General features: G+C 39.0%; 1 protein-coding gene across 2 annotated transcripts in view; it reads right to left on the bottom strand.

Annotated features, from left to right (window-relative positions):
• LOC134542423 (angiomotin) overlaps positions 1–16,753 on the bottom strand; it is a 189,828-nt gene extending 173,075 nt beyond the window's left edge. The window contains exons 1-2 of one of the 2 annotated variants that reach the window (XM_063386641.1): positions 16,318–16,753; positions 15,868–15,940 (exon numbers count right to left, since the gene is read on the bottom strand). In XM_063386641.1, coding sequence (XP_063242711.1) covers positions 15,868–15,940; positions 16,318–16,386 — 142 coding nt within the window. In that variant the 5' untranslated portion in view covers positions 16,387–16,753. The other variant, XM_063386643.1, reaches the window with a different exon arrangement.
• Positions 16,754–17,060: the final 307 nt, after the last annotated feature.

Here is a 17,060-nt window from a genome sequence, read left to right as displayed (position 1 = left end):
AATATTCTTTCAACAACACGAAATGTGCTATTGGCCTGATGCCGTCCTTAAGGCCCGGTCTCATCGCATTTTTTTTTGTAGTCATTAATTTTTAAGGACTGTTTCTTAAATTTTAACTAGATGCACACTCTGATTTTGTGGTTCCCTTAGTGTAATATGCGTGTAAGAAGTTACGATAATTGCAACGACTTGAGAGTCTTTTTACACCCATGATAGTGAATATCTGTCGAAAATATTTGTGGCAGAGGAACAAATGCAAAGGAGGTGTTGAGTTAAAATTACATAAATCTTAAATAAAAGCAATGACGAAAAAATGAAGAAAAAAAATCAACATGGCGTAAACCTTAAGAAGGATTTGTGAAGGGGGAAGGGGAGGAAAAAGTTTAAACACCGTAATCATAACTGTGAATAGAGCAATACAACAAATTTTCATGTGTGACGCCCAAAGGACCGCACAGAACTTATGATGGTTACTCTTGTCAATAAATATAATATTTTAGCTAATAAATAGCTAAGAAAATTTCATAGATTGTACTCAATGTATTGCTTTGACTCAAAACTGGAATCCATGCACGTAAAATAGCATTCTGTTTCTAAAAATGGAGCAGTAGAAGTTAAGCTATTTACGTTTTACTCAGATATGTAAACACAAGGAATGAACTTCTAGTTAGAGACAAAGACGCAATTAGTCAAAAATTTCAATCAAGCTTTATGTATATAGAGACCGAAAAAATTCGCGGTTCATTTCGCGATGGACTATACTATAATCCAAATACACTTACTTTTTGGCTGCTTCAGTGATTGGGCCACAGTTTCTCTGAAGGGCTCTGAGCCAATGAAAAACACTCAACAAAAGAAGTAGCGAATCACAAATACCCCAGTTGACGAATGTCATGAGTTACAAGCCAATGAGGTGTAATTTGCCCGAGTGTGTGATCGTAGAGTCTATCCTGGAGGTTATTGAAACTGCGAATTTTTTCAGTCCTTATGAATAACATATTTTGGCAACACATTTTAAAAAAAGGTATAAGAAGCAATGTTAATAAAGTGGAATGTATAAGAATAATTAAAACAAAACAAAAAATTGGTTGTCTGTAAAGTCGGTTTACGGACGATAGTTTAACGTGACAACGTCATAACAAAACATTGATGAAATGATTGATCCAGAAGAAAAGGATATATCATATTCGGCCTGAGACTGAGCCGTAATAGGTTTTGCAACCAAACCATTTAGGCATTAAAAATATTATATTCTTTGAGGAAGAATTTTTTTTTAATTTTTCTATATTTTGTATGATAAAATCTACCTCTGCATACTTTTATGAATAAAATTGAATCATTTTTATTGAATTATCACTATTTTGTATGGATACAAAGGAGTGAAATGAAATGTACAATTTAATTAATAAATTTACTTGTATTTGCATTCATTATTCAAATATATTTATTACTTTTGAAATTTTACGTGCGCCGTATTTATTTTTACCAGTTCAAACAAAACATTTCACACTTGTCGGGATTCGAACCGACAACCTTACGATTAGAAAATAGGGCCAATTACCGCTCAGCCACGAGGCCATGCATTAAAATTTAATAGTTTCAGATGGTATATACAGTTAATTATCTTTTTGTTCACGGTAGGGGAATAATATTATTTCGTTTTAATACCTCGATTTTATAACAAATACGCATCCCAAATACACCAAACTGATTTATAAGGTGTTACAATATTTTTTAAAACATTGTGCAAAAGATCCCGGTTGTAATTTGAATTATTATGTGTAACTGTAAAACACCATTGTTGGTTCAAAACGTATTTGAATATTCAACATTACTTTTAAATAACCGTACCGATTGTGCTGAAAATGGGTGGACGATCGTTAAATTACATAATATTAATACAAACGACGAAAATATGATTGAAAAGTCAAATCGATGGTCGTTCCAATCGAGTGGAAGAGAGATGCCACGCATGCGTACAATGAGCATGAAGAGAGATGCCACGCATGCGTACAATGAGCAAACGGGAACATCCGTAGTGGGACATCCGTAGTGGGACACTTTTTCGTGCGTGCAGCTGGCGTTCATCGATTTATTAGACGTTGTCACGTCAAAAAATAATGACTGAAAACGTAGTAAACAAACATCGATTCTAACTAAAAAAAGAACAATGGTTAGTTTTGCGGAAGTAACGTCCGATACAAATTATGTTCTGAGATTCAAGAACAAATATCAGGTACGAATACTCATAACTGAAACAGTTTGTGCTGTAAGAGAAAACGTTTTACGTACGGTACAGAGCCCCCCTCGATTCGCGAGTAAAACTCACACTCGGTCACGTGAACTGACTTATTGTTAAAAAGCAAATGTGTTTCTATTAAGATTAATTAAATATATACTGGTATTGAACTAAGAAAAAAAAACACCCTCCTATAATCTTCTATAGCCGGCGACATCTCCACAAACGGAATTATAGTTCGTGGAGTAGCAGATCTAGCCAAGCCTCAGCGTTAGTTGTCCCACAAGTTGGCAACACTGCTCTCTGCGTGTGGCAGGAAAGTGGTGGGGGGGGGGGGGGGGCGAGAAGAAGAGGAAAAAGAAGTACACGAGAGTGGTGTAGCAGGACGAAGTGGGAGGAGGAGGTATCTTCTGCAGGGGACTAGACGGAGACAGAAGGTTTCGCCACGTCACCTCGCCAATTCGCCAGGCTGCAAGTCTGAGCAAGCCTGCGCAGGTCCAACCGTGCAGTTGGCACGCCTGGCCCGTACCCGTGGCGGTTAAGCTGGGTTTACGATTGATTTCCTTAAGAATTATAACTTAACATCGAGCACACGATTAAGTCAAAACTACATTTTCCAGTTTATGATTGACATAGAAGTCGTTAATTCTAACCAATCACAGCACAAAACACATGGTCGGCCATTGTTCGAAACGGAGAAGCAGGTTTGAAATAGGTTATTGACAAATGGGATATCTATTTTTCGAAATGGATGATGATTACAAATGACAAATATACGAAATCTAACCCAAAATACTGCCTCGCTCGGTCCAATAATAAGACATAAACTTCCGGTTGAAAGGTTCCGGTTTGTTGTGATTGGTCGCTTCCCTTAAGTCTTAACGAAAAATATAAAATATAACCATTTCTGTTAAGTCATAAGTCATCATATGGTTCGCACACGACCCGTCAAAATTCACACACGACAATCATAAACCATTCCACTAGTTTACATAGAGTCATATGGTAAGTATCCGACTAAGTCTTAAGTCTTAATTCTTAATTTTCAATCGTAAACCCACCTTTAGGGAAGCCTAAGATGTACATCAAGCTCTGTCCCTGCCCGAACACGCCCGAATATTTACCTTCGGCCAACCTCGGGTTTATTTATATATTTTTATATTTCTCTGTTTATTTTAATGTAGCTACTAACCTGACTAACCGTCCATATTGTTTTAAAGTGTTTTAATGCAGCTAACCTAACCGACCACTTTTAATATTTGAATTCATTTTTCCTGCGCAAAAATAAAACAAATCCCGAAGTTGGCCGAAGGTGAATATTCGGGCGTGTTCGGGCAGGGACAGAACTTGATGAACATCTTAGGCTTCTCGTGGCGGTTAGGGGCTCGATGCAATTTCCGACCCGGGGGAAGGCTGATTCCATCCCAACCCCTGGCATGACTTTATTTCAGAGGTACGTTACCCCTGAAAGCCTGCTTCTCTAATTAGCTGTGTAACGTAAAACCTTTTACGTAAGCATTATCGATTAATGTGCCTCCCCACGGATTTAAGTTCTCAATGTTAATCTTGACATTAATTCTGAAATTAGTTAAAGAAACAGAAATATTGTGCCGTTAAAATAGCAATTGTTTACGCGAATCATCCATAAACAGTGCCACTCTAAGCAGCTTCATCGTAAGGGCAAATACGCCATATCAGTGGGTCACAGTAAAAATAAATTTGTACCATAACAAAAAAAAAAAATTGACACTCGTTTGCGAGAAATTTTTTTTCCCGTAAAAATACAAGGAAAAAGTGTAAATTCTACAGATATTTATGCAGAAAAGAAAATGCTGCATTTTCGACAAAGGTGTCTGTAAACTTTCGCATGCAATGTTTTGTAATCAATTATTTATTTCCCAACTCTTCTCTGGGAGAACGATTTCTACTTAATTATTAATTTATTTTATTAACGACTTTATGGCATAAGTTAAAGGTTTCGGCCTTCTGTTATTCTTAACCACTTGGCCAAATACACAAAATCACATTACCTAATCATAACTACTGAAAATACTAAACTGAACTTAATCTATACTATTAAATTGATACTTAGGCCAGAAATTATGTCTGAAGAACAAACATAGGTAATAATAATAAATGTTGTTACCAAGCTTGGTTCACTCCAGTCCCCGGGGCGACCATTCGTTCTTTATGCATTTGGGGTTAAACTAATTACCATTCGGATTCCTATTACAACTTAAACCTCACTTTTTTTTTTTGCATTACGGTTGATTAGAGGATATTCATGCAAATTTAACAGTAGCTCTCTTTGCTTTTATTTTTCGTTCCAAATTTATAATTGCTGTTGAAATTCACGCAATTTAGGTATTTTATATTTTAATTAATATTTTTTTTGTGGCGGGTGAAACTACCCATAATTAAATATCGGGATAATTCGCGGATTCATTTCTCGTTATGCTAGAATCCAAACGCAAGTAGTATATTGCGTCTGTGCTTGGCTCTCAGTTTATCTGAAGGACTCTGAGCCAATGAAGAACCTTCAATCAAAGAAGTATCGAATCGCAAGTACCCCAGTTGACAGGTCTCAGGAAGTCAGTAGTCAATGAGCGTGTGGCATTAGCCCGAGCATGCAGGGGAATGTGGAGTCTATCCTAGAGGTCACTGAAACCGCGAATTTTTCCAGTCCCTGCCCATCATGACTAGAGCCACGATTACTTCGATGATTCATTGGGTAGCAAAGTAGACTTGAAGCACATTTACATCTTGTTCACGTTGATGATTGGAAAATGCCCTTGACAAGCAGCACTTGACGACCCTGAACCAGTTGTACAAAAGGGAGAAGTAGTGGTTAACCCAATCACATGCAACCCGCCAAAGGATGTCAACTTGCTGACCACTGACCAAACATAGGCAAGTTGAGTCTAACCTGGAGCCGCGAAATATTAGTGGCTCTATCAATGGATGACTAGAGACCTGAAAAATTCGCGGGTTCATTTCGCGTTATGCTAAAATTCAAATAATTATACTTTAGTGCTGCTTCTGCCATTGGTCCACTGTTAATCTGGAGGACTGAGAGCCAATTAGAGACCTTCACTCATTGAAGTGTCGAATCACAGGCCACCCAGTCGAGACGACTCGCAAGTCAGCAACCAATGAACAGTTGGCATTTGTCCGAGTGTGTAGAGGATATTGGAGTCCATCCTGGAGGTCATTGAACCCGCGAATTTTTCCGGTCGCTATGGATGACCCAGTGAACATGCCATTTAAACGTATGATGGTATACATTATAGCTTGCCTCTAAATAATAGTAGGTCGAATTCTGCCGAGCTCATCGTCCCGCTGTTCCCTAGCACAAGAGTAAGCATTACGCCCCGCTCGGAACGCGAATTGCGAAGTCCAGAGGCACGGCCCTGGACGCGTATCACACTCGCAATTTTGGCGGTTGCGACCAATTAGTCACGCCCACCCCCGGGCGCAAACGGAACACGCTAACAGGTCCGCCAAGGCACGAGAGTGGGGGGGGGGGACAATGGCGAGAAGGGGGCCTCGCTTACGTCACGCCGAGTTCCATCTCGGCGCGCAGTCTCTCTCTCTCTCTCTCTCTCTCTCTCTATCTCTCTTTCTCTCCCGTGAGGGCGTGCCCCGTTCCCCGCACGAAGCGCGCCGCGCCGCGTAGACCCGTCGTTCCGAATTTTCCCTGCGGCGCGCGTCGGCGTTGCGAAGCGAGGCTCCTCCCTGCGCTGTCGGCCGCGCACCGGAACACGACGCGTTTTGACGCGACGGACGCGCTCTATTAACACGCGTGCGTCACGCCCCACTCCCTCCTGGAGGTCAGAGGGGTCGAACCACACCACTCGAGCCCACACCACTCACTTTTTAAGCAGCAACAATTTTGCATCGATCAGTAGACACCTGCAAAATTCGCGGATTCAATGACCTCCAGGATAGACTCTACTACACTCTACACACTCGGTCAAATGCCACCTGTTCATTGGCTGCTGACTTGTGAGTCGTCTCGACCGAGTGTCTGTGATTCGACACTTCTTTGAGCGAGGGTCTCTTAATTGGCCCACATTACTCCAGATTAACAGTGAACCAATTGCAGAAGCAGCGCTAAGGTATAATTATTTGAATTGTAGCATATCACGAAATGAATCCGCGAATTTTGCAGGTCTCTATCGATCAGTAGAGACCGGGAAAATTCGCGGATTCATTTAACGACGGCCTGAAATTAAAATAGTTATACCTCAGTGCTGCCTCTGCTATTGGCTCACAACTCACCTGGTCGACTCTGGGCCAGTGAGAAAACACTCGACCACAGCTGTATCGAATCACAGGCCGCTACGTTGGGACACCTTCACAAGACAGCGGTCAATGAGAGGGTGACATTTGACCGAGTGTACGTAGAACTATCAAGTTCATCCTAGAGGTCATTGAACCCGCAAATTTTTCCGGTCCCTATCAAAATTTGTCTTGGTTAAACTATAGTTTGTATGTAATTCAACCGAATGCCTGAAATTAAAAGTAACTATCCACAACAAAGTTGAATTATTGAAGCTGAAATACGATGCTATTCCATGGTCTTTACAAAAATCTTTAAATATACGATCTCTGCTTTGGAAGACAAATTTACATTATTAACCGATACAAATTATTACGGCATAAAAAACGATTGAAACCGATATAGAGTCTTTCGAGTCCTATCTCCACCCTTATAATTAAAGAAATATTTTTCTATACAAATGAAACCACACCAACGGAAGGTTAACGTAACTTAAATCGAAATTAATCTCAACAATACTCCCGCTACGTGTAGCTTTTTTTTTTATCCATTTACAAGATGTAAAAAATAGAACTTACTAATTCCGCTTACCTGTAGTCTAATTTTTTACCAGATAGTAAATTAAAAACGGCAAAACTACACTACTACAATACAGCAACACGAGCCCATTATCCTAAGCTTCTTAAAATAATTTAAAGTAGCCTATTTGTTAAGTTTCGATTTTACTGCTTTGCGCGCGAGGCAAACTGGAAGTGTTGCGACCGGACAAGAAAATTGTTTTATTCTCCAACAATATTACTTCGTTTGATTACATTTTTTTTAAAATATTATCTTAGAAGGTATTTTAAGAGTTAAAATAAAAAAATGTAGTATTTAAAAAACTCGTAAAAGAACTAATTTTGCCACGCATTATTTTAACAGCTGTAGGGCAAATTAAGTCTATGATAGGTAGAGACTGGAAAAATTCGCCGGTTGATTTCGTGATGCTAAAATTCAAATTATTTTACCGTTGTGCTGCTTCTGCTATTGGTTCACTGTTAAAATGTAGGACTTTTGGCCAATTAGAGACAATCAATCAAAGAGGTATCCAACCACAAGTTATCCACTTGAGACGCCTCATAATTCAGTACCCAATGAACGGGCGCCGTTTGCCCAAGTAGGCAGAGGATCGTGGAATCTACCCTGGAGGTCATTGAACTCGCGAATTTTTCCAGTCTCTAATGATAGGCCTACGTGCGGTAAAATAAAATTGGTCTCTTTCATGTTTTGTCTGGGGTCCGCTAGCGAAGAGTCGCGGGTTCCATCCAAAACATTACGGCATGCCTGAAAAATATCAGAACTTTTGTCGGTAGCCTCCGTGTGTAGTTAAAACCTCTCATCACAAAGGAATCAGTTCAAAGGGGGGAGCCGGGTAACCCCTTCGTAGGCCTCCGCCGCGCAGCGCTCGGACACGCCAACAATGCGACCGGAAATTGATTCGGCCGAAACTGGCCGTCGGTGCGTCTCGCGCAGGAAGCCCCCCCCCCCCCCCCCCCCCACCACCGCAGGAAGTCACGGCCGTGACTGCAACGTCACCTGCGTGTCGACGGGCGCCCCTTCCGGGAGACCCCCTTCCCCCAACGACCCCAGCCTGCTGGAGCTGACCGAGGAGGGCTGGGTGGGCCTCGAACACAGCCATGGTCCAACTGGTATACCACATCGTAGTATGCCTTCGTGGCTGGATTCACTGACTACGTCTTGGCTTCTTGATTGCGGGCACGTCTGTATAATTTATAGAGACCGGAAAAATTCGCGGATTCATTCGGCGATAGGCTAAACTTCAACTACATATACCTTTAAGCTGCTCTCACTATTGGCTCACTGGCCATCTGGATAACTCTGGGCCAATGAGAAACCATCAACCAAAGACGTATCGAATCACAAGCAAGCCAGCTGAGACGACTCACAAGTCAGCAGCCAATGAACTGGCGTTATTTTCCCGAGTATACAGAGGACTGTGTAGTAAATCCTGAAGGTCATTGAACCGCGAATTTTTCCAGTCCCTAATAATTGATGACGTGCCACGTTGCCATTGAAGATGTACGCAACGTCGGACACACCAACAATTATTGCACGGAAGTGGCCTCAGATCAGAAACCGAGAAGTATTCATCCGGTTGAATAAATAATCATTAAATAAAGCTCGTCCTCACACGCAAATTTCGGTAACTTTATTTTTTCTTGTCGTTGCTGTCATTCAAAGGCTAACCCATTAATTGTATCACGAAAGTTCTCTCATATTAAATATTGTATATGGAAATTTCGACACCAGATATGTTTCCTAAATGTAAGCTGTCACAAAGGAAAAAAATTAACAACTGCGTGAATTTCAACAGCAATAATAAATTTGGAACTAAAAATAAAAGGCTGGAGAGCTAATGTTAAATTTGCAGGAATAACCGTAATGCAAACAAATTTTATATAATGTGCGGTTAAAGTTGTAATAGAAATCCGAATGGGAATTATAGAGACCGGAAAAATTCGCGGGTTCAATGACCTCCAGGATAGACTCCAATATCCTCTACACACTCAGGCAAATGCCAACTGTTCATTGGTTGCTGACTTGTGAGTCGTCTTGACTGGGCCTGTGATTCGACACTTCTATGAGTGAGGGTATCTAATTGGCCCTCAGTCCTCCAGATTAACAGTGAACCAATGACAGAAGCAGCACTAAGGTATAATTATTTGAATTTTAGCATAACACGAAATGAACCCGCGAATTTTTTCAGGTCTCTACAATTAGTTTAACCCCAAATGCGTAAAGGACGGGTGGTCGCCCCGGGGGCCGGAGAGAACCCGAGCTATCGCCGCGGGGGAGATGACCCTGACGAGGTGATTCTGCGGTGGCGCCCCACTGCTTCCCGCGGCGTGGAGGTGACGGGACAACACCGCGCCCGGTCCCGAACCCGAGACCCCTGCCTCGCCAGTCAAGAGACCCAGGGGCGTAGTAACCGGGTGGGACAGGGGGGACGTGTCCCCCTGAACGTTTTGGGGTGGAGGGGACTGTCCCCCCCAACTTTCTAGACCGTGATGTTTTTATTTTATAATATTATTCTGCCCAACTTTATTTGTAATTTCTTCACTCATCAAATTTTATCTTAAAGAAACAATAATAATTTTAACATCGATGTATCCAATGGTTAGATACAAAAACTGCTTAAAAAGCGGTATTTTGCACTTTTAAAACCAAAATTTTCCGGTGGAGGACCCCCGGACCCCCCGTCTTAGTAACAGGGGAATGGGTTTACATGACATCAAAATCATTATTTGTCTACCCCCCCCCCCCCAACTTTATGAACACAGCTACGCCAATGAAGAGACCTAACAGCTGGCACAACACTCCACACTTAAGATGCATACAATGTAACTTTTAAAAAAAAAATTATCACTCCGTGTTAAGTCGGTTTACGCTGTATGTACGAAACAGTTAAAATTTTTGGAAATTGAAAGAATTTCACTGGAAAACAACTGTTTAAATTATTCCAAACTGATCCCCGACGGAGTAGTTTTATTTATCTAAATTCACTGATTTGAGTGAGTTCAGAGTTTCACATTAAGATTGTAGTAACTAGTAACTATAATTAGGGACTGAAGATATTCGTGGGTTCAGGGACCTTATAGGATAGACTCCACAGTCCTCTGCACGCTACGGTGAATTTCACCCGCTCGTCGGTTGCTAACTCGAGCCATGTCTTGTGATACTGCACTCAAAAGCATCTCAAAGGTAAAAGTGTTTAAATTTGAGTTTGCGGGAAATGAATCCGTCAATTCATCTGGTCTCTTGTCTATAATGCGTTGGCGTTAATCTGAACGCTCAATTAATTATTGTTAACGGTAACAAAATGTGGTTCAGCTTGGGAAAGGCCTGTTATAAACGTCCAATCAGGTTAGCAGTTCCAAAACTTTGCATCCCATTAATAACCATATTTGACGAGTTGTAAACATAATAATATACTGTTTTTTTTAACGCGGAATACAATTTTTTTTATTTTTACCTAACCACACATCAACTGACTAACCAATATTCTGATGGTGTGGAGTCGAAAAGAACACGTTTGTTAGGAACGAGAGTGGAAACCGAACGCGTTACTGCACATCACATCATGCGAGAGTAGGTCTGCGTATTTTTCACGTGTGTGACTGGACAACAGAAACCCACAATGCAAGGAAGATAAACAGTGGCAACTCAATGCTATAAATACCGCTCTTATTTACTTAGGAAACCAGAGAAATGTGCGGCATTTAGAAGCAAACTAACAAACTGAAAGTCGTTGACTTTTCCAAAGAAAATGTTGGCAACCTTGAGATTTTTTGTGGTCGTTCGTTGTTGAGAATATTAAACGTATTATTTTTAAGATTATTTATTTTTCAATACGGAACAACCAAACCACTATGTTAAAAAGCTTTCGCTTTGTTTAAAAAAAAAACTGCTTAGCTACAAAGTTACCATGTTTAAAATCAAAACCTCAGTTTATATTGCAAAAAGAAAACACACACACACGAGCAAAAAGTAAAGCAAAGCACGCACAATATTAGGTTTTTGCAGCCATGCTTATTTCATTGCTACCAAAATAATTTAAAATAAAATCTGAACCAAGAATTTTCGTAAATAATCTTTTTTTTTATTTATGTTATCATGTTTAAGAAATTTCTATGTTTTTCTCAAATTTAAAACTTAATTTCTTTATGGTGGTATTTCTCAAACGCACAGTATTTTTAGTGGCCATATTCCGCCTATACAGTTACGCCCCCCTGAAGTAACCTAAACCTCCTGAAAGGTCTGCGACCCCACTCAAATGCTCGAACTCAGTTTGACCAGGTCGAAAAGTAAAACTACTTCTAGCAGAAGGTAAGTTGACTAACGGTTCCACACTATTACTCATGCAATTTCCCCGAGTACGTATTTTCCCTTTTGCATATAACAGTTTTTCCTTGCATCATTGGTATATCTAGCAAAGTAACAGGTAAACTACAATACAAATTACTATCAAAATATATTCCTAGAAACATACATGTCATGGAAAATTGACTATAAAATATTTTCCTGCATGGTTTACACTTCGTTCATCACCACCAGTCTGAAAAAGATAACGAAGCAATATGTTTGATCAAACTTTAAAAATGATAAATTAGCGATTATAATCAAGCTAAAGACCAAAGACCATATATATATGTATGTATGTGTGTGTGTGTGTGTGATTCCGCTTAAAATCCAAACACAGTTGTTTGTATGTTAGTTGTAATGTTAGTTAATGAATTGTATTTCCATTTTAGTAAAAATAGAATACAGATTACTAACAACTCCCGAATTTATGATTAAAATATATTCCATCTTAACATATTAAGACAATGCATTGTATGAAATGTTTACTTATAATTCCTGTTTTTTACTTAGTATTGACAATTTCCCTATGTTTTCCAAGATTTGAACAAACATTTTTAAACTCCCTGAACGATTCCTGTTTTCCATTTTTTTCCCCTTTCCGCGGAAAACCTTGCAAAAATAATGATAAGAAACCTGCCTCCAGGTTAACGCATTTCGCACGATAAAACAAACGCTGACACAATGCTCTTGGCACAAATAAGCCTCGTTATCGTCAGGGTTACGATCAAGGGTACCTAACCGACCATTGAGTGATCACGGCAAAGGAAAGAGATCTAGTATAGGGAAAGCAATTTATATTCTTTTAGTGTTTTGCACTAAAAATTTCTTAAACGCAGTATATATTAAAACCAATTTCATGAAGGTATACGCTTGTTATGGTATAAGGTAACAGTTGGAAAATGTTCATCGCTTCAATGCTAATATGTAGATGAGTATAACATTATTAATTTACATTAAATATTTATTGGCTTGTGCCCTATCAGATTTTTTTTTTTGCTGTCAATGTTACTTGAAATCGGCGTTTTTGTAATGCTTACCTCCTCAACAAGGAGGCTAGTGAAATATCGGGTATTTCACATATCAAAACATTTCTCCCTACTTATCATTAGCCACCTCAAACGGAGAGTTTGTGTTAAGACAGCGTTCATGCTGTTTCTAACACACAGATTTAATTAAACCTCTCTTATTACATTGCACATCACCTTCGTAACTTTTCACATTAATAATTATTAATGGAAGTTTAATCATTTTAGTGTATTCAGCTATAGATGAATATCAAGAGATTTTTTTTAATAATAGCTTAACACATGAAACTATTATTACTATCCGAAAAAAATAATGCTTCATTACGAACACAAGAAAAGCAGGGACAAAAGAGTATTTAAGGAGCTAAATACCAATTAAATTATACACAACAATACAATGTATTTTTCTTGTTTTTTTTATGCGACTGGAATGTTTGTTTAATTTTGGAGTTTTATAGAATTCATGTTGAAATTTAATGACATTTAAGCGACCAACGGCATTTATAGCGTCAACCAACCACCACACGGTTGAATGAGGTTATCTCCACTAATGATAATAATACACTATACTATCTTTGCCTACACGTCTCAAACATGACTTTAAAAATGCTACACGTGCGAAGAATTAATTGAAAGAAAAATGTTTTTTTGCGAAAGACTATTAAACATGCGTCTCTACAAAAGAGAAGAAATAAATTTACTTGTAAAATTATATATATATATATATAATTAAAGACAAGAAGACGGGACTATGTGGAAGAACGCTGCTACTGACGTACGCCCGGACACTTGGAAAGTGCCCATCATAACTCTCTACTCCGCTGGAAGTGTCGATCGATACAGGTGCCATACCAGCTGGGCGTTTACCCCTCCACCCGGTCACAGCCAAGTTCCAACATCTAGGGCGAACTACACATCCTACATGCCTCCCATCTCCAGAAAAAGCCTGTTTGCGAACGTTAATTCTTAATTAACTTGCACAATTGTAGGTAACTTAACCAATAATAAAAAAAAACACATTAAAGCAACGTAACCAGAAAAAACCAACAGCAACGCGTAATATTATTTTACATAAACATTAGTTCAGTCTTTGGATGGTTCGTTAAATTCTAATAGTTTTCTAAGCAAGTCACTACATTCAAATTTTATTCCCTGAATAATTTATGCAATCCTAAAATAACTTTTTTTTTCTAATTGCCTCTAAATAGATGGTTAGGCCTACAGCTAAACGTCACAAGCTAGAGGGGGAGAAATTAGTAGTTTTAAAGTATAATATCTCGTTGTAGTGCATCGAAAGTACCATTTTACAGTATATAGTTAGGCCTACGTGAGGATTTTCGCCCACACAATAAAAGTTCACAAGAAGACTTTCTACTCACACATGGGGCCTTTGAAAACGAAATGTATTCGAACAAAAATTGGTTTTAAAAAAATGAAAAAGCTACTGTTACTATTTTTGATGAACCAATATTCGCAATTTTCGTCAAAAGTTGGGATGGTAATTCCCTTCACGAGATTGCAAACTGAACAGAAATTGCAACAATAATTTTAAGGTTCCTCTATCACGTCACTTTACACCAATATCAAATTTCATTATTTCATTGAAAAATATTTTTCCTGGAAAATAGGGTGATAAATTAAGCATCTAGATTAACGAACGTAAAAGTGAATATTGATTTACAATGTCTATTTCTACCGAACGACTCTCAAACATATTATTTTATAATATTTTTATAGGGGAATCTTACAGAGTCCGTTTGTCACCTTTATTATTTTGCGTGAATTTCCTTAAAAAAAAGCATGTAAATAATTTTTATAACTCGTATATCACTTACAATGTTTACAGATAAATTATATTGACGACTGTTTTATGATGTAAAAGACCTCAAGCAAAATTCACGGGGGAAATAAATTAAAAGATTAGGTGTTTAGTGTTCTTGTTTTTACAAAAACTTGTAAGTTAAAAAAAATTACTAACACTAAACGAAAATCCTGAGATAATAAAGTTTTCAATCTTGAGACCTAGTAGATACTCAATAAAATAAACTGTCACCCCAAAGACAAGAAAATGTTTGAGGACTAGTTAAATTAATGTTTGTCAATCACTACTTGAGCTTCGGCGAGATCACTTGAAATTTTTTTACACTAAAATTACATCCGTAAACGCGGTTTGCTCGACATTAACAGACACGTTATTTATCTTCTGAAATTCATATTTACATTCCAAAAATTTCCACGTACCAGCACTCGATGGGGTCATCGAGCTTTAATCAACTTTAACGCAATTCGTAAATAATACAAAACCGTGAAACAACCGTGCAGTTGTGTTACAAACGCATGCAATCTTTACTCTCTCTCACACATGTAGCGTAATTGTTAATTTAACCCCTACATAGTGTCAAGCAAAAGTGAAAAATTGAAAAAAAATATATATATTTTTCATTTATTTATTTATGAGAATCTAAGGCACGCGGGAATAAATTGCTAATGCTTAGTGCCACTTTCCACTAAGACTATAGATCCAGGGGTCCTATTTGCTTCCAGGGGGTTTGGGGGGGAGGGGGGTAGTTCTACCGGTGCACACACACCCCTCTCTCCTGGCCGGGCTGTGTAGGCTAGGCTACGACCTGACATTGTATTGATTCACAGCCCCAACTTTTGGGCAGCCCCCACCCTGTTTCCGACCCTTCCGGCAGCATCGGTTCTACTGTTTATTGTAAACTTCGGTCCATTTTCCCAGGCACCGACATTACTTCTGAATGCGAACACTCAATTATATTTAAATTACTGTTCGCAAAAAAAAAATTAACCATACACGACACGTATCTTCCATTCCGCTTTATCTAAATGTCCAAACTGCCGAACTCAAAAATTTATTAATTTTAAATAACGCTGCTAACTATTCTAATCGCATACCAGCATGACAATTGCAACACACACCTACGTTAAAATTTCATTACAGAAAATTGTACACGTAAAATAATCTCACCACCATATGGCATTGCAAAAATAATGAAATTAACTACCAAATATTTCTCACCTACGATTCTACAAACGAGATATACAAAATTAGGTTACAGTTTCAATCTGAAAACAGCACAGCTATAATGAAACGTAAAAATATCCTTAAAGCTACAACTTACTTTAAATATTTAAGTTATTGTAAATGTAATTGTTGGAAACTTTACCACGCACGAGATTTAAATGCGACCGATACAATCCTGCGCAAATTGAGGAAGTTTAAAAATACACCATTAAAATATTAAAATACCCTTTTCAAAACACATTCGAAAAAGTACACACGATTATGGGCTAATGTTTTCGGTTCCGCTGTTACACATTGTTTTCGGAAGTGAAAGCTACGAGCTCTGGCGGATAAAAAATAAGATAAAACTTACTGCTTTCTGGGTCTTCTGTTCCGCAATGCTCGTCGTCAGATTCTGTTCCTGAATCGTGGTCAGAGTCTTCTGCCTACGAGCAAAAAAGAGAACAGAAAAATACGTCAGCCATGTTCCCTATGCGCTGACACTAATGTATATAAAGATTTATGCACAAAATCGGACAACTAACAACTTATTCCACACCGCATTGCAGAGTTAAAACATCCTTGTAACGTGTGCATTGTTGCAAATTATCACTGTAGCTCACGCAAGCACAAAATTCGACACGTAAGATCACGTTCTTTGTTCGTTTCCAGGCCAACCGGGCAGCCATCTTGCCTAAGCTTGCTAGCCATCCGGGCTCTGCCTGCTGTGACCTTCACAGAAGGTGACTGGAGATCGTAAAACTAGGAAATATATTCTAAAACGAAGGAAAGACGGTTTTTCTACTAACACAGACCGCCTTACCTTGTAGAGATGTGGTTGGTCTTCATTCAGTGTATGCGTCCTGAGTTTGTGGGTCAGAAACTTGAGCATATTTTTTTACAACTCACCGCACAATAATTGTTTAGTGCACGGCAATTAAAATTTCATGAAAAGGGGAAATAAAAACGTAGGAAAGGGGGTTTAAATCAAGTTAGACGTATTTTCATGTAACTGTTCGAACGAGAATAAACAAGTTTCGTGGCGGGCGAAAAACGAACCACAATACTGTTAAACGTTCGCGAAGCTTATTTATCAAATGATTTATGCGTCACACGTTCATGTTACGCTGACGGGTAACAACTTTGCCGTACTGTGCAACACGTAATTCCGACATGCCGGGAAGATCACAGCCGAGAGCGCGAACCAGGCCCGTCCTCTCACGCTGGCGGCACACAACGCACTAGTTCTGTCATCTTACTACTACAAAGTCGTACATGAGTACGGTAGTCAGCTGAAATGGAGTGGATGGGCGAGTCCATTCGCGCGCCGGGCGGAGGGGAGTAAGGCAGTTCGCTCCCTCCTTTCACGTCACGTTTCACACGTTCGTAGTCGCTAGAACTGTTTCAAAATTTACAGTCACTATTATTTGAAGTCATGATTTAACATAATATAAACGGAGTGACTACTAGACCTAGTTTAAAGTAATTTTTAATATCGCACTTCCCTGCAGCTCATTGATCTGTTTGGAACCGTCCACTAGGAGTAAGCCGGCCCTCCTATGATTG

Source organism: Bacillus rossius, assembly GCF_032445375.1.
Source record: "Bacillus rossius redtenbacheri isolate Brsri chromosome 4 unlocalized genomic scaffold, Brsri_v3 Brsri_v3_scf4_2, whole genome shotgun sequence".
Taxonomy (NCBI): Eukaryota; Metazoa; Arthropoda; class Insecta; order Phasmatodea; family Bacillidae; genus Bacillus; species Bacillus rossius.
Note: the sequence above shows the minus strand (reverse complement) of the source record. Positions and strands in the feature narration are given on the sequence as shown.